Below are 24,363 nucleotides of genomic sequence, written 5' to 3'. Positions count from 1 at the left end.
TAAGTAAATAACTGTTGAACTGACTGAACAGTTACCTACTTCTTAAGAGTTGCATTAACAGAAATAAAACTGCACTAGCTTTAGGTCTAGTTAAAACTAATCCAAACACCTGTATAAAGGCTTTCACCAACTTAACCTCCTGTGCAAGTATTTTATGTAACCTAATTGTACAGTTGAGATACAGCAATAATTAAAGCAGTAAAACTCTCTTACTCTTTAAGAAAGCTGTAGAAATGTTTCAGCTTTCAGATGAAATTACAATAGCTCCAGGCCAGACATGGTTGCAATCCTGCATTATCTATTAGTTTGAGGTAGTGCTGAACACATTGCATATGTTAACAAGTACTACATGAGATTGTAAGGAAGGAGTGGGTGTAGCATGCTATCTTGGATTTCAGTGCCTGAATATTCCACCAGGATGTGTGACTCGGTAAAGATGAAAACAGTGAACAGGCACACGCTCGTGTGTGCTGGCATAAAGTTTCAAAGACGACACAGTTTTAAAGGAAAAGCCATGGCCAACTTCCAGTTCAAAAATTATATTAAATATAAAATAACCAGATAATGCATTTACAGAAAAATTAAACCATTATGAAAGTAACCACTTTCATACAGTTTGCAAAAAACTGAAGGAAGGATTAAGTTAAGGCACAGTGAGTAATACAGTATTTTATACAAAGAAGTTTAAACCCAAGGCAGTGAGAGCATTTCTTATGCAACAGATATTAGGGAGAGGGGAAAAAAAACAACACAACTGACATTAATTCCTTGGCAGAAAAGCAAAGCATCCTTCAGCTGTAAAGGTTTTACTCTTCAGCTATGTGAGGCTTTCTATCTTTGACAGTGTAAGAACTCCCAACAAGCTGTTTTTCTGTGTATCCCCCAGGTGTTGAACCAAGCTCTCCCTTGCAGATGTTCAGGGCTAAGGAATGATTTTACACAGCTGTCAGCACCCTCTGTCTTACAATTCAAAAAGAGGCAAAGAACAGAGTATCAAAACAGATGGAATAGAGCTGATACTGAATCTTCCTCAGAAGATTTTCTGTAGTGCTGGAGTGCTAACAGCAGATGAGAGGAGAAGGAATTTGGGCTCTACAGGACACTAGTTCAGGCAGAGGGTTGTCTGAACTCTGAACTACTGAACTCTGCAAGTTAATAGCCAAGTTACCTGGCCTCTGATGTTACACCATGCTCCTTAGTTAGTTGGTAGTGGGACCAAGGCCAGGGACATGTGATGATACCCAATACAAAATTTCACTGAAGACTTTTTTTAAATTTTTTTTTTAAAGTCTCAAGGACAGAAGTAATGTTTCATGTAACTAGTGCACATTCTCTGCTCCTTTATCTACAATAATTCTCTACAGAGAGTGACTGGGGCACTGGCATCTGATTGTCGCAAAGTAAACCATTCACCTTTTACAAGCTACAAGTAGAACGACAGTCATCACAGTAAAATAGCCTTAATTGGTATTTGTGGCTATTTAAAAGCTCTGGAGCTACGTGCATTTCACTTAGACAAAAATAAAAATTACTGTTGTTGCAGTATTGCAACGAAGTGTTTTGTTTATTTAAGAAAAATGAGGAATCATAATTTTGGTTTTGTGATTTCTAGTTATTTACGTATTCTGTGCTAGAGGGGGGAAAACATCTGCAATGGCACATCCCTTACTGGTAATTTAACATTAAACAAATAGTCTGTTTAGGTTAATCAGGTACACTGACTCAGGTAATCTATGTCCAAAAAAGTTTTCATACACAGTGTCCAGTGCATTCAGTATAATTTAGCAAGACTTTAGTTTATTTCCCAGGACCATTCAGAGCATGTGAAGTATTCAAGCAGGTGGGTCTCTTAATTCTTGGACTTGGAGTGAGAACATCGTATGCTGATGTTAGCTCTGTACTTTGCTACAGCACTGAATGGAGCAGCTGAGCACTATTTGCCTCCAAGAGTGCTGGTACTTGTTAGTAAGTTCTTAAGGGTGTTTACAGCCTCCTTTAAAGTTTTTTTTATAATAAAGTCAGTGGACCCTTTAATCTAATTAACATTAAATCTAGCATCTTTTGTGTTAAACAACAACAGAAAAAAAATACATGCATACAATAGTGACAATAAATAGGGGAAATCAGACACTATTATAATGACTTGTGAGTTACAGGATATTGATTCCTATTAATCTAGTCATAGAGAGCCGAGTTGCAAACAATGTGCAAATCAGAAATAGGTGTATAGAAATAGGAAACAGCACTCCATCTGCAATCCACAGGTGTTAGAGACACAGCAATTCAAAGAAAAGACATTTTTACTTGCTTTACACGGATATTAGCCCACACATTCAATTTTAGACCAAATGTTTGTAGTGCAATTTTCATTTTAACTGAAGTGCCAATTTGGCAGAATGCCTCAGCCTTTATTAGGCAGACAGACTGAACAGACAGCGCCTAGCTCTCTCCTGATCAATACGAATGCTAGAAGTTGTATTTCACTGAACAAGTATAATCCTATTTTTCCTGCTTCTTATAGCCAGATTGTGACACTTGACACTTCCTATTTCCTACATTATACAGAGCTTTACACTTAAGGAAGGACAGGAACTACCTCTTCTTTATTTTCCCCGACAGACTGGCAATCTCCCTCATTTTCAAAGTTTACATTCACGAATGAAGTGCATGCTGTTGCTTCAGGCTGGTCTGTCTGGACAGGAGCTTCAGCTTGTGGCTTGTTCTGCTGTTCCTGATGCTGTCTCTCTGCTTGTTCTGACATCTTGTTTTCCTGTTCCTCCTCTTCCTCCTAAAAATAGATAACCAGATTTGTAAGCTACTGTTTACTATTTACCACTTACTTACATTCACTTTTAAGTCTTTCCATAAGAACATACCAGTTCCTATTACAAGGCAAGGACACTTGTTCCACTAGAAAACAGTCACTAGTTGATCATAAGATGAGGTATATTCCAGAATTCCCATTAGGAAAAAAAATAATAATCGCCAAAAGTGAACGATTAAACTGTGTTAAATAAACACAGAAAAAAATGTACATGTCTAGATAAGCAGTTTTTAGTCCATAGCAATAGTGATAGGTCTACCTTCTCTAAAGCTTTTTCAGCTCTTAATAATAAAGAGCTATCAAAAATAAAAAATAAGCAGCAAAGCTTTAAATACATTTCCCATCTCTTCCAAATAAAGATTATTAAGGTTTCTTTGCATAAAGCATTGGCCACCCATCAGTCATTTCCAGTTATGGTTTAGAACAAATGGTAACATCATGTTCAATTTACCCTTGACACTTCATTGAACAAGGTTTAGAGTTGAAAAGCATATTCCTAGCAGCTGCCTCTTTACAGTGTCCAGTAACTGCTCCATCCAGCTTTCTCACGCTGTTGACTTTAAAATGGATCGTACAAGAGAAGCAAATAGAGCTGTGGTCAGGACCCAGCCAGTTCTAAGACTGATGAGCTGGTGAGAAAAGGCTGATGGATAACCAAGCACTAATCATGTGTCCAATGAAAACTGCAGGCAAGCTGAAGTAGAGGTTCTAAAACTTCACTTTAATGCTGGAATACAAATTTCAATTTTTTTAAAATACCAGGGAAGGCAAGTTGTGAGAAAAAGAGTGCAAGAACCCTCTCTCACACACATACCTCTCTCTTCATTCTGTAATACTCATCAATGGCATATTGGTATTTTGGTGTGCTTATCCCCAGAACAGATGCAATCTTTTCCCCAAGGAAATCACATACTAAAAAATAAAGAGAGGTTTATATACGATTAGTATCTAGAAGAAAATTCTTAAGCACAGTTTTATTTTAAAAGGTATCATCATCTTTCCTGAATGGTTTTCCATAGTCCTACTTCACTCAAAAGACAAAATAAAAATCTGCTACATCTACTTACATGTAATTATTAGCTCAATATACTAGTAATTGCTTTTTAAGATAAAGAATCAAGAAAAGGAGAAGAACATGGACATCAATGAAAATCTAGATGGTGGTAGTGTTTGAATTATACTAGTTTTAGCTTTGGGTCTATGTTTGTTTTGCTAGGGGATCAGTTAAAGGATAAGCCTTTAACTGAACTTCAACTGAAAATTAAGGTTAGACAAAAACACATGGCTACCAACTGTATTGGCACTTCAGTCTAATGGTACCAGCAAACTAGTGAGTTATTTATTGATACATGCATACTTCAAGTCAGTAGCAGTTTTAACAATGTTCTGTGTTGCATACTAATGGATTCATAAAATATTTAGGTTTCAGCTGTCTCAATTTTCAAGCCAGAGGCTACATGCAGCACTACTTTGCTAGAACAGGTAGCGCACAGTCTGAAGTATGGAACACATGGGTTTGTGTCAGTCAGTCTCTTTACCACAATGATGGCTACAGCGCTGCTGCTTCAGCAAAGGCAAGCAAGAAGTCAAATATGTTGCACTTCAAATTGCAAATCTGCCCCAAGGATGCAAACGAGTTAGTCATCTTCAGGGAAAACAAGTTAGAAGTTAGCAATTGAATGGTTCAATTAATATTCACAATAACTAGTTTTATAGATATCCTGGCATCCAGAGCTCTATGCAAAAGACCAGTTCAAATTACAGATGTAAGAGGCAAAACTGAAGTGGGAAGAAGGAAGTACTAATTTCAAATTCATAAAAGACTTCTAAAAAAAAAGCAGCATCTACCTTTGTGTATGAAGAACAGATATGACAAGGAATAGAATTACACTGTACATTAGAGAAAAAGTGTTTCTAAAAATAAGGATAAGTTAATTTATAGAGTAGAATACCAATAGTTTTTAAAAATATTCAAAATTAGGTGTACAATGACAGAAATTCCACAATATTTGTCAAAAAAACAATAAAGATACTTTACACCTTGGGAAGAACAGAGAATAGGACAAGCATTTTTAGAACTTCACAAAATTTTATGAAGTCCACAGGTCAAATAAACTTCTATGCAGTGAGTTTAAGACGCTTAACAATAGTCTTATTTTTGTTTATTTTGTAAACTCAGAAGTCCATTGTAAAGCACAAGACTAGATGTGTTCTTGGGATAATTTCTAGTTGTCTTCTTCATAAAACCTGTCAGTTTAGTTACTCCAATCAGCATTCTTTTCAGATAACATCACATAAAATGGTTCCATATGAAACCCAATAGAAAGCTGATGCACTCCCTTGCCAACACCACCCATCTCCATATGGAGAAAAAGGGGGAAAAAGTGTTCAGCAAAAGGGTATTTGCTGTTCGTTCTTCCATTCAAGAGTTGCTGATTGAAAGTAAAAAAAGAAAAAAAGTGCCTAAGGCAAGAGAGTACACCTCCACAGATTAAAACACGAGTTCATTCATACTTTTGAAAAAATGGCCAGTAGTTCACGAAGACGATTTACAGTCTGTCAAAGCAACTTTCAATGTTCCCTTACTGGCTTACCCAAGAATTAAATAAAGCAATACCTGATAAGGTTGATGTGGCAACTCGCAGCATGTGAAACCACAAGTAGGGCCCCCATGTGAGCGTTGTCTGTAAGAACAAGAGTAGTATGAATACATATAGCTGTATGTTCATGGCACATAATAATACATACAAAAGCTCAAACAGATTGAGAAGAAAGATCTGCAATGTTTCCTGTTTGCCAGCTACCACAATATTTTTGCTTTAAAATAAGTCTAGACCAGACATACATGAAGCAAGGTATCACCGTAAGATATAAATATGACCACGTTTACATCTGGGCACATTTGTTTCACTGGTTTTTGTTTCCCACTCCCAGACTTGGGAAATGACAAGCATCCAACTAAATCCCAAGGTAACTCCCATAACTAGAAAGACCTTTCCATAATGTTCTGAATTCCATCAGGCTGAGAAGCGGGTTAACCGAGTCGTCTCTCATTACAATAATGAGAGAACTGCAAAAGACTGTCTAAAAGCAAACCAAACCTTCAAAGTGGTCCCTGAGCAAGAGGCTGCTTCCAAGTATTTACAACCAGATACGAATTATCATTTGGAATTGCACCTGAAGAACAAAACCAGGAACGATGAGGGAGGGAGAGAGTTACCGCAGCCCTCCGAGGGAGCAATGGACAGGCTGACAAGTAAAGGGCCTGGGGTGATGTGAACGAGGAACACAAAATGAACAAAACAGGGCTCAAGTGGGGTCACCTCAAGCATCTGCATCTAAGTGAGAAAGTCTCTCCGAAGTGCCCGCACACTAAGGCATGCAGCGTGGGAAGTAAACACGAGGACTTAGAGATCTGCGTGCAGCTGCAGGGCTGGGATCTCGCTGGGATCCCAGAGATGCAGTGGATGGCTGGCATGACTGGAGTGCTGCAGTGGAGGGATACAGACTCTTTAGGAAGGACTGGCCGGGAAGACGAGGAGGGGGAGTTGCCCTTTACACGACTATGGTGTATTCACCGCCACAGAGGAAGTACTGCAGCCTCCAGACAAATTGAGAGACTTACACACAGGACCTTAAAGAAAATTTAGAAATTAATGGGCATACATAGGCTATCCTCTTCACTAAGGAAAGAGGCTGTATCTCTTTTTTAAAAAAAATAAACCAAACAACAAGCCATGTAATAAAAAGGAGAAGGGGAAAAGCAGATTCCAACCTAACGGCTGTAGGCTTTCACTTTTGTGAAAAGGCAAACTCAAATTTCATAGTGAACTAAAACATGTTTATAGTTAACAGTCTACTGTATTGAGGCAAGCTCTTTGTTATGTACTTCCCCCCAGTGAAGATCTCTGTAGAGGTACTTCCCCTGTGGAAAGTAGCAATTAAAAGTGTCAGGTTTTATTAAACGAAACCCATTAGCTCCACTCAGTTACATATGTATTTATAACTTGTTGCTAAAAACTGTTTGATAGTAACCATTTTCTGTGCTCTTATTTAATAGATATCTGTACAGGACAATCAATATTACTGTAAATAATACAGCTACAGAGACTAGTTGGTATAGCCTCAGTATGCACGTATACAAGCTACTAGACTGCAGTGCTTCCAAGCATAGCCTCTACAAATCAGTGCAGCAAGAAATCGTCTGTCAAGCCAGAAACTCAAGTTGGGCAGGCTGAAAAAAGCCAGATGCTATATATTTTTGGCAGTGGGTATGGAAAATGTCCTGCCAAGGTAAAAGCGTAAGCAAAACCAGCTGCTCTCCTGCTTGCACAAAAGCACCTCCAGCTTGCTGATTACACGCTCAGTTGGCAGACAGGCTAGCGACAATCATTTCGGAGTTTGTTCAGTTGAAGAAGTCAAGAAACGTGCTGGAAAAGCTTGTTGCCACAGGTGCAACTAATGGCATTGACAAGGCTCTGTACAATCCTTCATAATGAGGTGACAAGGTTAAAAAGCATTCACACAGTGCGCAGGACAAACAAGGGCCTGCTGTGCGGCTGTAAGCAAGATGCTACAAGAGCCCCCTTAACATTTAAGAGTGAAAAGACAAGCTGAACTTCCATGTGACAGAAGTAACTCAGACACGGAATATTCTAACATGTTTGTGGTAACACAAACGAGGGAGCATCTGAGGCTTGGCGGCCACAGAGGTTCTGTCTATTTCTACTGTTCCCCCACCACAATTAAAAAACAGTTTGGTATGTTTAGGAGCACTTCTAAGTTCAGCTTCATGGAAACCTCTGCTTTCTGACAAAGCCCAACCGGACACTTCTTCACCCCCACCAAGCAAGGCTTTGCCAGTCCCCTCAATTTAAACAAGGAACATTCTTTCAAGTGTCTCAAAAGGCAATATAAAACTATGAGAGAAGCTATTTCACTCAAATTCAACAGGAGAAAGGAGATAGCTTGGAGAGTAAACCACCAAGAACAACCAGGAACAAGGGAACACATCCAAGGAATAATCCTTCCCCCCCCCCCCTCCTCAGGGGAAGTTTAGGTGGTTTCCCAGAGCACCTCACAGATCGAAGCAGGAATGGTGAATGTGAGGTGAGAAGAGGTACTGGAGAAAACCTGAACCGTTCAGGTGACATGAACAGGACTGTTAGTAAATGGCTCAGCACAAACTAATCCTACTCCGTGCAGAAGCTTTGGAAGACAAACGCCATCACTCCGAACGTCCCCCCTTCCTTCTTCTTCCCCAGCTTTATATGCTGAGCATGACATTGTATGGTATGGAATAAGCCCTTTGGCCAGTTTGGATCAACTATCTTGGCTGTGTCCCCTCCCAACTTCTTCTGCACTTGGCAGAGCATGGGAAGCTGAAAAGTCTTTGACTAGTGCAAACAGTACTTAGCAACAACTAAAACATCCCTGTGTTATCAACACTGTTTTCAGCACAAACCCAAAACGTAGCCCCATACTAGCTACTATAAAGAAAATGAACTCCATCCCAGCCAAAACCAGCATAAAGGTTAATAAAATTAAATCTCTTCCAGAGCTTGGTCGCAGAGATGTTCTCAGGATGAATTCTAAGGTTATCACCAACAGTTATATTGCTTACAGTTGCTCTGCAAAGACTTACGCTCCACTTTCTGCCTACTCATGTAATAGGTGAATGCAACAAAGACTTTACAGCGAGTGGCCCTCCAGGGATAAACAGAAAGATTATCTTCTAGAACAGGTTAGAGAAATTTAATTACCATAAAATAAAGTTTTAGTGGACAGAAGCAAAAGGAGATTTACATATAAAGTGTAAGCATCTAAATTTTAGGACAGAATAGCAGATTCTGTTAAAATTAAAGCATTTATGTTATTAAAACATTCGAATTTTAGTCTGAGAACACTCAGATAATACTGAATGCTATTATCTAAAAAATCCAGAGAAAAATTTATTAAGCATACCCTGTGTTCTGGATTCAACTCATTCTTAAAAAAAAAACCACAAACCAAATCAAAACACAACAGAATGGTCACCCCAGTCCAAGAATGTTAAAGAACTGAGTGCTGACCTATAGAAGTATCAGAATCGTTGTTTCAAAGCAAAATTTAAGACTCAGTTCTCTTTTTGAGAATTTTTGTTATGAGTGGCAGCAGTCTATCACACTGAGCGCTTTGGTTATCATATTACCAGGATATATACATGTTACTTTGCTTAGTAAGAAAGACATTGTCATTGTCTGTGTCGCTCTAAAACACAATTAAACCAAGGTAGTTACTGAAGATGTTTCTTTACAACACAGCAAAATATTTGTTTCCCTTAAACTCATTCAGAAGCTGCCAGGATGCCAATACCAGCTGAGCTTTGAAATTTCATGATGCAAAGTTTCTATTCAAAATATTAAATGTGCTTTTTCTAAAAATAAATTGGACCAGAAACAGCTATTACTTGCAACATACTTTTTCGTATCCCAACTGAGATAACAAGTTTTAGACATGCTGGTCTCAGCAAACTGACTATTTAATTGCTTTTATAGAAATCTTACAATAAAAACATTTTTAAGGCAGCTGTTGGCTAAAACATCAAAGCTCAGCTTGGACTAACATTTCTTCAATTGACTGGCTCAGCTGGGATACACAAAGCATGCAGCAGATAAGGTAAACTTCACTTAACAGCCACCCTTGGTCTAATCAAGTTTATTCTGTCAAGGTAAAAAGCAATGCATAATAAGGCATATTGTGCTCCACAATAAACTACTCTGGTTTGGAGGGTCCTTTTATTAAAAAGTGTAATAAAAATTAAGGTTTGCATAAACTATAAAAGGAGAATAAGGCAATCTTAACTGTGCCATACAATACACTTTTTGGTATTCCGAAAAAAAATCCATATTAGGAAAGCAGGAGAACGATCACACAGCACTCCCGGCTGTTGGGCACGTTTGAGGGCTCTTTAGTTAAGTGTCCATTTGTACAGCAGTGTGCATGCCTCTGGCCTCACAACACGTACATCAAGGCTCCCAAGCCTTCCATCATTGCCCCACAGTGGAACTCTTCTACTGAGAGGAAATGGCACGAAAAATTATACAGATCTGGTCCCCTGCTAATTATAGTTGGGAAAAAATCTCTTACACGTCCATGGATATCTGACATGACCTGCACAGTGGGGAACAGATCTGTCTCTGAAGATACCTGAACATAACCATAATATTCAGCAAGTTTCACAGTTCTTGCATTTCTTCAAGTAGATCCTTAGGGAGGAAAAAAAACCCCAACACCCAGGAAGACAGCTTAACATCTACTCATTTTTTGTGAGTACAATACATTTATTTTCTATCTATAAACTTCAGGTGTATTTTATACTGATGATATCCTACCTGCTCGCAGGCTAATGTTACTTTTTGTTGTATACAAGAACTGCCTAGCAAGAAAGAGATAGCGGTATCATCAATCCATCCAAGATGAAATGCAGCAGCTTCACCTGTGAATCACTAGGAACCCCAATCCAAGCTGAATTCCCACAGCCTCATTGCAGCTCAGTCCTCAAACCACTTTTTTTTTCTTCAAGATAAATTCATTTTACAGAGGGGGAAAAGAGAACTGATTGACAGTCCTTCCCAAAGCAAACCCCTGCATGGTTCACCATTTCTGCAGAAGAGAATGAGCAGAAAGTCAAAGTCTTCACTGCAGTCCCTTCAACAAAGCCAAGCTCTCCCAGGATGGATATGCATATAAATAAATACAGGGCCTACCACTGTACAGTAAATAGAGAGCTTCAACCACAACATTTCTTAATCACGGATTCCCAAACCACGGTGCAGAACTCATTTCAACAGCAACGTCAAGTAGAAAACAGGGCACCAGTTTCCGTGCGTGCAAAGACTCTTATCTGAAGCATGGGAACAAGCAGCTCTACACCGGCATCTGCCTCCAGCGTGCAACCAGGCAGGACTAGCTGCTGCACAAAGCAACGACTGCGGGCTGCCTGACCGCACTCCAGCACATCAGGAAGGACCCAGCCAGTTTCAGAGTCTCCACCTCTAGCTCAGTACAGGCAACCAAGCCTAGAGAGGGCCAGGAAGGGAGCCCCGCCAGCAGGCAGGGAATAGGACTGCAGACCCAATTTGTAGGGGTAAGAACTGTTGTAGGAAGGTAGAGAAAAGAGGTGGTTGGGACGCCAGTTCGTTGGGGTGCCATAAAAGAAACGTGAGACTGGGGATGTGGAGACATGAAGAGATGGATGCGGATCTTCTCTGGGACTGACTGCCAGAGGGCAGGGAGCTGCTGCCATCAGTGCTGGCATGCACGGCTGCAAGCTTTGCAAATACACTATCACTACAGAATAGTTTGTCAGACACACCAACAGAATAAAACAGATGATATATTTCGTTTTACCTCTAAGTATAGATCCAGAATCATTGACAAAAAGGAAAACATATTTTAGCAGCTACAATACACACTACTGGAGACAGCTTTAAGGGTTGAAATTCCACTGGAATTTGGACCAGTAAGTGGAGACTCCATTCACAGGTCGAGCAACATCTTAGCGGCTTACGAGACAGATGAACATTACATACAGAGACTAAGCAGGTCCTTTAAAACCTGTTTTTGATACATCATGAATTACATCAGTTTTCCTTTATTTCTGCAAGTCATCTGTTTCTTTCCGTTCTATACTCTTTTAATTATATCAAATTGCTGGTATGGTAACACTAAATTACATGTTCAACTCTCCACTGTCACCAAACATAAGGAAACAAATGCCTTCCCTGCACATTTTTTTCAGCAACAGTACAAATCAAGGAGACACCAAGCAAATATTATTAGAGAGGGAAATGCTGGAGAGGACAGACTAGGACTGTGAAGAAATTAAACCCATTTCCAATTAATAGGGCTGCTTAAGTGGAGGACTCCAGGACAAAACTTCTCAGGAATACTTCTCACAGATTTCTCAATCCCTAGAGCAAATCAAACTAAGGGAATCTTTAATACTAAATACTAAACCAGATTTGTGGCACAAAAATGAAACTATAAAATGTGGGTAGTTATTCAGTAAACCAGAAGTAGCAATTTATCAAGTAAAATACCTACAGGATCTACAGGTGGCAACAGGTCTTTTTTCTCTTGTTCATCTTCCTCTTCATCTGTGCTATATTCTTCCATTGTTTCTCCACTTGCAAAATGAATAACCCTCCTTGGAATTTTCTTCTTCTTTCCTATGACACCCAGCTCCACATTCTCAAAGCCTCTATCTCCATTTGCAAGTTGCTGTAAAGAAGAAAAAAAAAAAAATCTTTATCTCAAGTACATGCTTCTGGAACTGGAAAAGTTCCCCCTTAAAAAACTTCATGAGATATTTAAAATATTTGGATTGATCAGCGTATACAATGGACATTTGCAAGAGCTTGGCTGAAGGTAAAAGATAAGACTGAAACATTATCGTTTGCGGATATGTAAAAACTGATCTCTTCACTACAAATAACAAAAAGGTACATGCCTTCACTTCAGCATGGCCAGGTGGTATTAAAAACATCTATTCCGAAGGAGCACTGTGTTACATATGAGTTTCTTAACAGGACACTTTTCTTTAAATAATTTGATGACCACATAAGTGTTAATATTTAAAACTATCGTTGGTTTTGGAATGAGTATCTAGTGAAATTAATCAAGTAGTTCATAGGCTGTAGCCACCTTTTTGCAAGTTTAGACAGACACCTCTGGCACAAAAGAGAACTGAATGAAGGGTAACTAAGCAGCCAGGCTCAAGCTTTAAAAAGACACATCAAGGAATTTGCCTCTGTAGGCTTTCATCAGCAATCACGATTAGTACAAGGGACCATGCTAAAAGAACAACACTTAGTTTTGTGGCTAAGGACATATAAAAAGAGAAGTACAATGTCTGGTTTTGTTCTTCCAGCTGCTGAATACTACAATGCAGCCTTTGGGTCACAAGCATTAAAAAAATTTACTTCTAGTTCAAAGACCAATCAATAATTCTTTAGGCTAGTAACTCCTGTGGCCAGAGAATTTTAGTAAGGTTTGGTATTGCATCTATCAGAACAGAGCCTTCACCTTGGTACAGCTTTTAGATATTATTGCATCACATGCATAAAACTGTTTTGAAAACACTTCTGTCATGCAGAGAAGGACACAGAAGTTAGGAAATGCCAGCCACATGTTTTTAATCTACCACAGAGGTTTTCAAAAACGCATGAGCTCATGTAACTTAAAACCATATCATAAGGAATGAGATATGTGTACGTGTACACAGAATTCAGGTTGCATAAAATGGGCACGTTCCAATTTTCGACTTCTTATCTGTGCAACCTTAATTGTCTCCACAGAGACCATCCAAAATTATTTCTAAAAATACATATTTTATCACATAGTTGTAAGACATCCCATAATCACTGCAAGCACAGCATCACCATTCCCATCTCTTATGCTAGATTACATAAATTAGCTTTACAATGCAAACAGGCTCGGTTAGCTGGGAAAGCCAGTGGGCATGGCAGAGAGGGGCAGGAGGGGGCCGTGGGGAGCAGCACAGCTTCCTTCATTCCAGGCACAGATTTTTCTCGTGCCCACAGAGAAGAGGGAGGGAGGGAAGGTAAAGACCACGTGCTGAGCTCTACAGTGTGGAGAGGGAGCGCACACATTCATCGTCTCTCCCAGCCCTTGTACCACTGCTTCTCAAAACTGCAAGTCATTTCAGCTTCCTCTAGCATTTCTTTAGCTACCATAGCACTTCTCAGACGTTTTCCTGGAGGAGCACAGCAGAATCAAATGACAAGTTTTCAATGGGGTAATTCAGCTGAAACAGCATTACATTTTGACGTGGAATTACATTTTCATGTAGAATGACAAAACTGACTATCTGGGGCCCAGCGCACTCTCTCTGCTGTGTTTCAGCCTTGGGAACAGAGCAGGAGCAGAACACCAAAGCTACAAAAATATGAATGCTGAAAACAGTGAAACCTAAGCACAAGGAGCACTCCTTGCTGCTGCTACAAAAGCGGGTGCCACTTACTGTGAGTCAGTTCCGTATTTTTTGGAGCAAAGAGCACCACAGAATCAGCCTTTTATGAACATTTTACGCTCCTTTATTGGCATCGTACAATGATGCCATTTTTCATCTTTAGTCACAGTGCTGAAGAGCACTATTTCTTGCAACACAGCATCACAAATATTACTGTGATTAATAACAGCAAGCAACACGAGCCTCTCCTTAGAGCTCCTCTGAAGGCACAGCCTCTTCATCTGATTTTGGCTCGTTTAACTCAAATGCTTCAAATATTTTAACTTAGAAAAAAATTGTAGTTAATATTTAAAGTTTAAAAAGCAGGCTTTAATTCCCTGCACACCCATCCCACACTCCACGTACACTACCTACAGTAAGCAGCTCTGTGTAGCTGGTCATGGTGCAGAGTTTCAGACAAATGCAGTAGTTCAAGACAGTAAGGATTCATCAAGGAATGATGAATCTGGTTCCCTTAGTAATCTGGTTCACAGTCCTAAATTATTAAATAAAATAATATGTATCAGCTGTTCCTTTGGTTATTACTTAGTCAACAAACCTGGATGCGGGTTTAGTCATCACTGTAGCATTTGTCCTTTTAATTTTTACATGCACAACACCAATAAAAGCCAACTCTCCCAGCTGCAAGCAGAAAGTCCAGCATCAGTAAATTTTATTTATTTTTCCAAAACTGTGGCAATGCAGATCTATTCTAGAATTGTCAGTCAGACTCACTTTATACCTCAAACGTTACAGTATCTCCTGTTTGAGGCTTTACACTTTTGATCTTCCTTTACAGTTGTTACAAAGATTGTTCTTCTCCACAGCTTTGGTCAGGTTGCCACCTCATTTTTTTCCACAGGTTCGTCCCTCTCCAACACATTATATGTCTCTGAAAGACTCAGCATTTGTCTTAACCTCATGCCATAAAAGTATTTACTTTGGCTTCTACTCCAGCAACTATTAGACAGGAAGGCCAGTCACCCTTGTGCTTTCTGCCATGCCAGCTAACGCTCTGAAGGTACTCTGTCAACACTGTAGAGCAACTTTCTTTTTCTTTTAGATGCCCTGTTGGAATTTTTCTTGGCTCTGTGGCACCCATGCAAACCTCACCTGAAACTGCTGCTCCTTGTTTACCCTCTTCACACCCACTCTCTTATCTCACCCTTTGGCCAGAGACAGAGAGATAGCAGGGCACGTTTTGACAGTGTTGGTACAATATCCAGCACAACGGAATTTCAGTCCACAACCAAAATGTCAAAATAAACACACTACAATTAAGGCTGAGGTGTACCAGGACACCTGCAGGTAAGCTAGGAGAGCTCACACAACTAATATTAGGTGATGCAATAACATAAAGTTTCATCAAGGAGAGGAAGAAGAAAAGCAAAAAGTAATAGGGAGAGCAGACTATTGACTTTGGCATCTTTTAATGTCAGACACAGGTATCCTTACAAGAGCTTATGACCCAAAATGCCAAAGTCTGTGATGTCCACTCTCCCTCAGAAAGACGAAAAATTCGATTTGCACAGATCTACTGCCCTGATAGTGCTAGTTACTGGAAGGCTGGTAATAGTTAATGAGAAATATTTATATCCATGCTATCTTGCCTGCCTTACTGATTTCATTTGTGTTACTTTTTTTGGCAAGGGTTTTTTGGGGGGTTTGTTTGGTTTGGTTTGGGTTTTTTTTTTTCATATTGCTTGACTTTCCACCCTTGTGTTTCAATTGAAATTAAACAGCATGAGTCTTTCTGAAACAGAAGACAACAAAATAAGAGTCAGAGGACGTCTGTAAGAAAATAGACCCTCGGAATACAAGCCCTGGAAAGGCACCATGAGCAGTGAAGGTGCAGTGCATAAAAACACTCAGCGTGACGCCGAGGCCACTGCAAGAGACATCTGTATGGGCAGGAGAGCTCACCAGGTTCCAGTCTAAGCAAGAGCTGGTGTCCCTGACCATCTCCAACGCCTTCGCGAACTTGACAGCGTGGAGGGAAGAGGAAACCTGCCTCAATTTAATATTTATCAGGCTCGTTTGTAAGAGGTTTTATCTGCCGGTGAACAGGGGACACCTGAGACGCGCGTGCCCACCGTGCTGACGGTAATTACAGAGCGCTGGAAGGACAGACAGACGGACCGACCGACCTCCTCCGCCGGCAGCCAGGCCCCCCGCACCCCGCCACCCACAGCGGAGCACCGGCCGCGCCGGGGGCTCCCCCACTCCCGCGGGGGGGTCAGGCCGCGGCCGCCACCCACGCCCCGGCCGGACCCCAGCGCCGCCGCCCGCCCCACCGCGGCCCGAGGGGCCTCGCCCTCCTCCGGAAGCGGTCTCCTCCCGCGCCCCGCGACGGAGCTACCGGGACACGGGAGAGGCCGCTCCGCCGGCCCCGGCCCCGCTCACCTGCTCAGGCTCCATGGCGCAGGCGGCAGCCGCGGGGCCGGCGGCGGGCGCGCAGTAGAGGGTGATGGCGGACAGCCCCTGCTCCATCCTCCCGCCCGCCGAGGCGCCGGGGGAGGGCGGCAGCGGGCCCGCCGCAGCCCAGGGAGGCGAGCAGCCGGGCGGCACCGCCCGTCACACCGCCCGCCGGGGCGGTGCTTGGAGCCCGCCGCGGCCTGCTGGGCCGCCGCCCGCTCCCCCTCCGCGCCCCGAGGGGTGGTGCCCCGCTGGGGCTGGCCGCGGTCATAAGCGCGACCCACCCGGGCGAGGCGCCCGGTGGGTACCCCGGGAGCGGGACCGAGCCGCTACCGGCCTCGGTCATTTCTCTTCTCTCCACGGCCGGCAGCGACCGGAGCCCGGAGGGAGACCAGGAAGAGACCAGAGGCAGCCGGGCTGCCAGGCACAGCCATAACCTCCACAGAGAAGGAAGCATACCCCCTCCACAAAGAGGGAAAACCTCTGCATGTTGTGAGGAAATACACACATCGTCTTCCTAGAATATTGAAAAAAATCTGCAAAATAACAGAAGAATATTTTGAGAAGCGCATGAAGTTACATGACAGTATTTGAGAGTCCTCTCTCGAGAAGGGGGAGGCTCCTAAGCCTTTCAGTACCTGGCGTTGGCTCAGGCAATTAAATGGATTTTAAAGGACAAACCACAGAACAAGAAAGAAATGCAAACCAAGGGTGCCCTGGCCCCTGGGATGTGTCTGGGTGAGAAAGTAAACGTTTATTCCCAGCAGGCAGGGAAAAGTGTTTGTCAGATAATTGGTTTGCACAACTGCTCCAGCAGAGAGCTGGGAGTCCTTTTCCCCCAAGTCTGTGCTGAGGCCTCCTTACTGCAGGTGACAGCCCAGCCTGAACAAGGGACCAGGGCAGACCTAGGCAAAAGGCACATTAGCCAATGCCAGCTACTAGTGAAAACAGCTGGAGGTGGAAGCATTTAAAACATCCTTTCTATGGGACTGAGGAGCAAGTAATTTTTTTTTTTTTTTAAAGGTTGGAGCTAATGGTTGTAACATGCACTTATTCACACGACAGCAAGAGCCATGCTTCAGTCCTGTATCATTGAGAATAGCTTCCAAAGAATTACAGTCTGTAGCATAGATGGTGTCTTGGTCATATTATCAAAGCATTATCCAGATCCCATGACAAATTAAAGTCCCAGGTAAAGTACAGACATACCAGATTTACAATTATACTAGCACAAGGCAGAAAATGTTCCCCTTATGAAAAGGGCTGACACACAGAATGTACTATTGAATGTGTGGTTACAGAAACACATGAATGAAAGATTAGAGTACTATTAGAGTAGAATGAAAGATTAGAGTACAGGACTGAGCATCTGCTTTGTATGTTAAAATGAGGTATTACTTAAAACTGCAAAGAAACAAACTAATTTAAGGCCACATAAATACCTCTTACCCTTAGTAGAGCCTACATTCTGTTTAGTAAGGACTGGTTGAAATAGGGTAGCAGCTCTTAAAGAGCAGCATTAAATTGTCAGCTAGCCAACTTGCTCTCCTTTACTGTACAGCTGCTGTAATTGCAGTAGAGCAATGTTGAAGTTAATCTTTCACCTCCCAGAACAATTAGCATTTGCAATTTAGACAAGTTAATAGATTTAGGAGGTATCAGTATTGAAAGTACTAAGAGGTAAAGACTTAACCCATGCCTGTGTCTTTCCACAGCTATTTGTGCGTGCTAATAGTTAATTGTCCAGCTCCTATCACACAGCTATCTATTGACCATTGTAACTGTTTCCTCTAAGTAGGCTCCTCAGCAGAGGTTTAAGAATAGTTGCCATGGACTACATGCATTCTTTGCCCTAGCTGCAATAAGAGGATATTTATATTTGAACTGCCAAGGTCCTCCTCTTTCTTGAAGGAGTAAACAAATTCCATCAAACCTGCTGTTCTACCCCTATGGGTAGGATTTTCCTTAAAAAGGCAGCAAACTGGTAAAGCATGCACCAACAATACACAATTATTCCACAGCTGGTGAAGGTCTTCCCACTTTTACAGAGCCACCCACCATCTTCCGAAAAAGTAAACATGCAACAGATACCTATTTCTATATTAGTGGGCTGGATGTCAAAGCTTATTAACATCCTGTAACCAAAGAAAAGGGGGACTGCAGGATGTCACTGATTTTGAAATAAGGGTGCACATCTAAAACAGAAATAAAGAGTTGAGCTTATTTTGTACATTACTCTTGTCCATGGCTCCTTCTAGTGGCCTTCCCCGGGCGCTACAATTACCTAAACCCTTCCTTACCTGCTCCAAGTCTCAAACAACTTCATTTAGCCATATGTCCAGACACCAAACCAGCAGACAACTGAAAGCTGTTGCTGCTGCTCAGACAAGTTTAAGATATACACAGAAAGATAGACCTCAGGTTTCTATTTCCAGTGAAGTTTATTTGCCTCTAACTTTTCAGGCTTCTTGTATGCCAGAGAAAACTTTTCTGCAAAACAGAGCGAGATCCTGTGGACGATGAGTATGAGAAGCCTAATGCAAGAAAATGCTGCTGGGAGAGTTGTTACTCACGGCACTTGCTGGCAGTGTTTTACACGGCCTCTCCTAGCTTGATGCAATTAAGTCTCCAATTCAGAATGCCAAATTGAGAAGATACATAGAACACAATAGCTTCTCTTCTCCTGCAAGAACTTTAGGATTTTCTTCTACACATTGTGCTCTGCAGGATCCACAAACAAAAAAAATTGCCCACATGCTCCAAAATTGTTCTCCTCCTATGAAGCTATGAAAGAATTTTATAGGCACTCCTATACAGTTGAACTCCCCTTTTAAGTGCCTCCAACATGAACCTTTTTTTTTTTAAACTTGAGATCTTTAGGCAATTATTCCAAGCAGGCTCCAAAGTCTTTTCTACCTGGCATGTTAAGAGCAATATACTGCTATTTGTTTATTCCAGTGTATACCTTAGAAATAACAATTGACACATCTTATACTTTAAAGGAAATGCTTTCTGAACTTGCCCTTGCCAACACACAGCTAGTGACAGCTCTCTTCCTGTCTGGTAAGAGTGGTAGTAGTTTGGAAATGGTGAACTAAAGACTAAAACTAAATGTATGCAATGAATTGAAAACAGAAAGAGTTAACTGTTGGTAACTTGACAGTCTGAGCCTGTCCAGAAGCACACTGCTTCACTGTTCATCCTCAATAGGCCTATTCATCTTTGATTTCCATCAAAAGCATTCAACTTAACTATCCACTCTCCCCTACCGACTGCATTCCAAACCAAGATTTATTTGCTACTCTTTGCTGCATGGTTTTGTATATTGCATTGGTTTGTACTGCTCAAGAACTGAGAATACTATAAAAAAAATAAACAGTTTTAGTAAACACACACCACTTCAGTAGCTGGTGACAGCTCCCCCACAAGCTGGTGATATGCAAGGACTCATTCTTTTGTTACATTTAAAATACCAAGATCCAGCTTAACTGATCCTTTTACAGACTAACACTATGCATAAAATGCAGTGCTGTAGGTAAATGGCGTACCTGAAGATTTTTCAGCATCCTCCATACATTGAATACACATACCACTAATCACACAGAAGATACTTCCACATTATAAACTAAGTTACAGCACATTTATGTTTTATTAGCACAAAAGCATAGTTACCTATATAAGCTATTCACTGTCCACTGTGTAAGCTGCCACCTTCTCAAAGAACTGGCTGACAGAGGGACACCCTTCTTTTAGTTACTGCATTTAATTTTTTATCTTATCTAAGCAACAGAGATGGGTGTCCATTTACAACCCAAGCACTCTGCAGTATATTAAAATAAATTTGTAATATACCCTCTTAAGATAAGGGTGAAAGATCTTACCATATTTGCCAAGATGTGTTGGATTTCAAGATTCATCTGGTCTACCTAGTTTCTGAAGTGTGCTTGTAGATTCCACCCTTCTGAGACCAACACAGTAAACTGAAATATTAAAAGAAGAAATGCTATAGGAACTCAAAATCAGACTGTAGCTGACTTGGGGCAATATGCTCTGTCAGATACAGCTATCTGTGTCTGTTTTGTTTTAAGTTCAGTACCAGCAGAGAATTCCATCTAGTATGTATTAGAAATTATTTCCACAACAGAAGAACTGCTTAATTGGCAGCCTGGTATGAAGATGATCTTCAGTATATGAGACAGCTCAGTATCCGCATACTTGTATGTTTTTAGCCACTTCATTCTTTACATATAGGGAAAGAAGGATAAAATTATGGAGAACAAAGTTATGTACAAACCTGAGCACAGCACATCCACCTTCTAAAAATCTCCAAGGAGAACACCTGAGCAGCAACAGCACATTTCAGATATTGGATTATTCTTATAGTATCTATGCCAAACAAACATGAGTTACAACAGTCATTAGAAATAAATCAAACTAAGGAATTCATCTCATTACATACTGATAAAGGACAGTCATGAAAGAACTGAAGAAACAGGCCATTCCCTTGTTTATAACCACTTATATTTTATTTTACAGTATATTTGTGACATTTTATGTTACTATAACCAAAGATCAGGGTTGTTTACAAATATAATGGCTGCCATTTGATGTAAACAATTAAAAAGTGTCTCTAAATATTAAAATTTTACATCATGATTTTGTTTTATTAAATTGAATTACTCTTTGTGCCATCAGGTATTAGTGGAGAGGAACTACTTTAAGCAAAAATAGTTTTCAGAAATTAGATGTAGAAACTGAGAAGCCTGAATAGGATTTCAAAAGACCACTCCCCCCATTACTGTAAAAAGGAAGAAAGCAAATTCTTTCACTGAAGTTGCAACGAAGGGCCAACCAAGTCCATTTTTATTAAGGCTTCTTTACATATTATTGAATCCCATCATGCCTTTCATATTCCCAGCAGCACCTTGTTGAAATTGTCTCATCATTGACTGCAATCCTGCCATGCCACCTGTAGAAAATAAGGGAGAACATGGATGTGTTAGTTAACTCTGAAGCACAGCTATCTTGCTTCTGAGGCCTCATTACAGCACACATGTTATTTCAATAATATACAAATGCAAAAGCCCAAGACTGTCAAGCCGGGTTTAAATGGCTATCAAAAATGGACAACTGAGTAATTACAGAAAGGTCTGCAAAACACCAGGCTTAAAGTAGATTTTTAAGGTGACCTGTGCATTAAGATCTAGACAAAAGAAAAAACCTTGAAGGAATGACAATTATAAATCTGTAAGGTTCTAGTATGGGAGTCTTTACTTAAAAGCTGCTCTTGTCAAATTTAATTATTTGAGGCAAAACTTAGAAGGGATGGGAAATTTAGGAATAGATTTGCTTTACCACAGTCATGCTTCAAGTCATCACTTTACTATTTCATCAGATACCACTCCAATTGCTCATTTTGAGAGGTGAATCCAAATGAAGAGACTAGATTAAGCACTGATAAGTGCAAAGCATTCATAACATAGGGACTAAACTTCCTGATTCTTGTTAGAAAACCTAGAAATACTTAATACTGATATATAATGCACACATTCTCACATCACCTTCCTCACTTCTATATTTCAAATGCTCCACCGTAACCAGTAGTCCTCTCTTGAAGCCGTAAAAAGCCAACACGTACCCATATGATGAAGAACTCTTGGATCCATCATCTTTGCCATCTGCTGGTTCAGTTTGGCCAACTGAGATGGGTTTACATTCTTTGACATATCACCACCTAAAAAAAAAGAAAGAAGCAATCTTAAGAAAGTGGATTAATATATGGGGCTAAAAATAAAATAAATCCAAGTTTTACCTCCCAATTCTAGATTCAAATCCATGATCAAAAGTTACATCAGCCACTTAAAAGTATTTAAGGATCAACAGTCCCTGCACCCTACGTAACAGACTAAAGTGTCAGTATAGTAGTAGTAATGAACTCTACATTAAAGCCAAAAATACAATAGTTTTCACTGGTAAGTTACACATTAGTGTCATGAAGAACAGTGTGGCTCTTACCAGTTACATAAGAGCTTTCAACCATCATGAAAATGAGTGAACTACAACTCACTTTCTCTTCTCCCAACAGCTAATCTACATTTTTACATTTCCTCTGTGTTCACACATCAAGTGACCTCCCCACTGAGTTAATTAATGTTTTACTTTTTTTTTTACCTTTGAAAAGCCCTTTGATGCCTCCCATCTTTTTCACCATCTGTGCAAACTTAGTGTATTGGGTTAAAAGCTCCTGAACATCTCTGGTAGAAACACCTGAACCTCTTGCTACTCTTTGGATTCTTCCTGGCTGCTTGCTGAAAACTTTGGCACCATCTGTACTGTCAAGTTCTGCAATTACAGTGTGGGAAAGAAAAATCCATTCAGTTACTGACATTAAAATCTGTTACAGCTGGTAGCAAACTTGTTCTCATTATTGTGGGGAATTTAGTTTTGAGCCAGAGAACAAAAAACTAGTTTTAGAAGTGACAATGCAGAATTTTACATAAATAATTGAGATATAATATTATGGGGAATAGTACTAAAAAGCTGTTATGTTCCTATGTTAATCACCACAATAGAAAAAGTCACCTGAATAAATTATGCTCTCAGCATACTTGGTCTTAAGCCATATTAATGTGTTTAGCACATGGCTAAGAGCATACTTCTCCTGCAACACTTATGGGTGGGGATTAGGAACAACACACCTTGTATTCCAGAGACCAGGCTATGTCACCAAGTAAATTTGAGGGTGGGTAGGAAGACAGACAGCAATGACAAATTAAAGATGAATGTCACTTTTTAATTACAGTATGAAAAAAATACATTTATTTCCAATAGAATGCTTCAAAATCCCACCTATTCTACACAAGATAGAGCAGCAACAGGCAGTTGTAAAGGTATCTCTTTAAATATTTAGACTTAGTGAGAAAGTTTGAGACACATGTAGTCTTTGCTGTTTCTAAGAGTGATAAATGCTCCTCATCATTTTCTGTCACTGTAGATGCTGCCTTATGTGCAAATTGTTACCAAAAAGATCTCTGTAAATAAGCTTGTTCAACAGAGGAGAAAAGAAAAGAAATAGGGTGAAGTTTGTTTTACCTTGGTCATTCATACTGTCCATTATAGTCATCAGTTTCTTTAGCCTTGCCATTGATTCCTGTTCATTGCCTTTACTCATGAAGTCAGTTCCAAAACCAGGGATCATACCCTTATTTTAAAAATGGAAAACAAAACTGTGTCAGAACAGGCAAAGCTAACTTTAAGAAATATGGACAAAAAGTTTTAGTTCAGCAGTTATTATTGCAGTAGGCAAATCATTTCACCTTTCTGAAAAACATAAAGCACAGACTTTAGCACCAGTTTCAATGAAGGGTTCTAAGTTTACAGCAGAAGCTTGTCAAATATAAATGAAAATCTGACAACAAAAAGTGATTTTGGGGATAACTAACCAAGATCTGACTGAATGGTCCCATTTTCATGATGTTTTGGAATTGTTCATACATATCTCTTAACGTAAATTGACCTGAAGTACAACGAAAAAAAAGATTAGCAAAAATCACACTAGCATTTTGGTCTTACTGTCCTTTCTCAATTATTATTCATTATATTTACAAGGTAAATACTATACCGCACAGATAAGTAGATAAACAAACCTCTTCAACTATTAACATGGCTAAACTGTTTTAGATGGCACACACTTAAGAGCTAAGCTAATTATTCTGCAGTTATAGACAGTTATAGTCTGTCAGACTCATCACTCGAAAACCGTAACTCAATTTACTTGCCTGCCACATTTATTAGAGAAAGAATAACCATTCTTCACTATGCACATGAAACAAGTTACTTGTCTCTACATATAACACAAATTAACTCAGCAGTCTACATCCCCGAAATAATCTGCCATGATTAGGTCATGGTAATACACCTGGTATTCAGGCCTTGGGAATAACTTACCATGTTTGAGCTTTTCTATGAGTGCTTCATTATCATCCAACTTTAACTCATTTACTTTATCTATCAATCCTTCAATATCACCCATACCTGGAAAAAAAAGCTCCAAAGTTGGCATTAAAAATAATTACACTTTGATTTTCTATTATCCAATTCAAAGTGTCTT

General features: G+C 40.2%; 1 protein-coding gene across 4 annotated transcripts in view; it reads right to left on the bottom strand.

Moving 5' to 3' along the window:
* Positions 1 to 539: 539 nt before the first annotated feature.
* LOC140653750 (signal recognition particle subunit SRP54) overlaps positions 540 to 24,363 on the bottom strand; it is a 36,036-nt gene continuing 12,212 nt past the window's right edge. For 2 of the 4 annotated variants that reach the window (XM_072866204.1, XM_072866202.1), the window contains exons 11-16: positions 24,201 to 24,287; positions 23,696 to 23,769; positions 23,346 to 23,454; positions 22,425 to 22,595; positions 21,892 to 21,987; positions 20,761 to 21,222 (exon numbers count right to left, since the gene is read on the bottom strand). In XM_072866204.1, the coding sequence (XP_072722305.1) occupies positions 21,131 to 21,222; positions 21,892 to 21,987; positions 22,425 to 22,595; positions 23,346 to 23,454; positions 23,696 to 23,769; positions 24,201 to 24,287 (629 nt within the window). In that variant the 3' untranslated portion in view covers positions 20,761 to 21,130. Of the gene's footprint in view, positions 2,789 to 3,638; positions 3,737 to 5,441; positions 5,509 to 11,911; positions 12,089 to 16,241; positions 16,435 to 20,760; positions 21,223 to 21,891; positions 21,988 to 22,424; positions 22,596 to 23,345; positions 23,455 to 23,695; positions 23,770 to 24,200; positions 24,288 to 24,363 lie in introns of those variants that run through there. The other 2 variants (XM_072866206.1, XM_072866205.1) reach the window with 2 other exon arrangements.

Source organism: Ciconia boyciana, chromosome 6, assembly GCF_034638445.1.
Source record: "Ciconia boyciana chromosome 6, ASM3463844v1, whole genome shotgun sequence".
Taxonomy (NCBI): domain Eukaryota; kingdom Metazoa; phylum Chordata; class Aves; order Ciconiiformes; family Ciconiidae; genus Ciconia; species Ciconia boyciana.
This window is presented reverse-complemented; position numbering and strand designations above follow the sequence as displayed.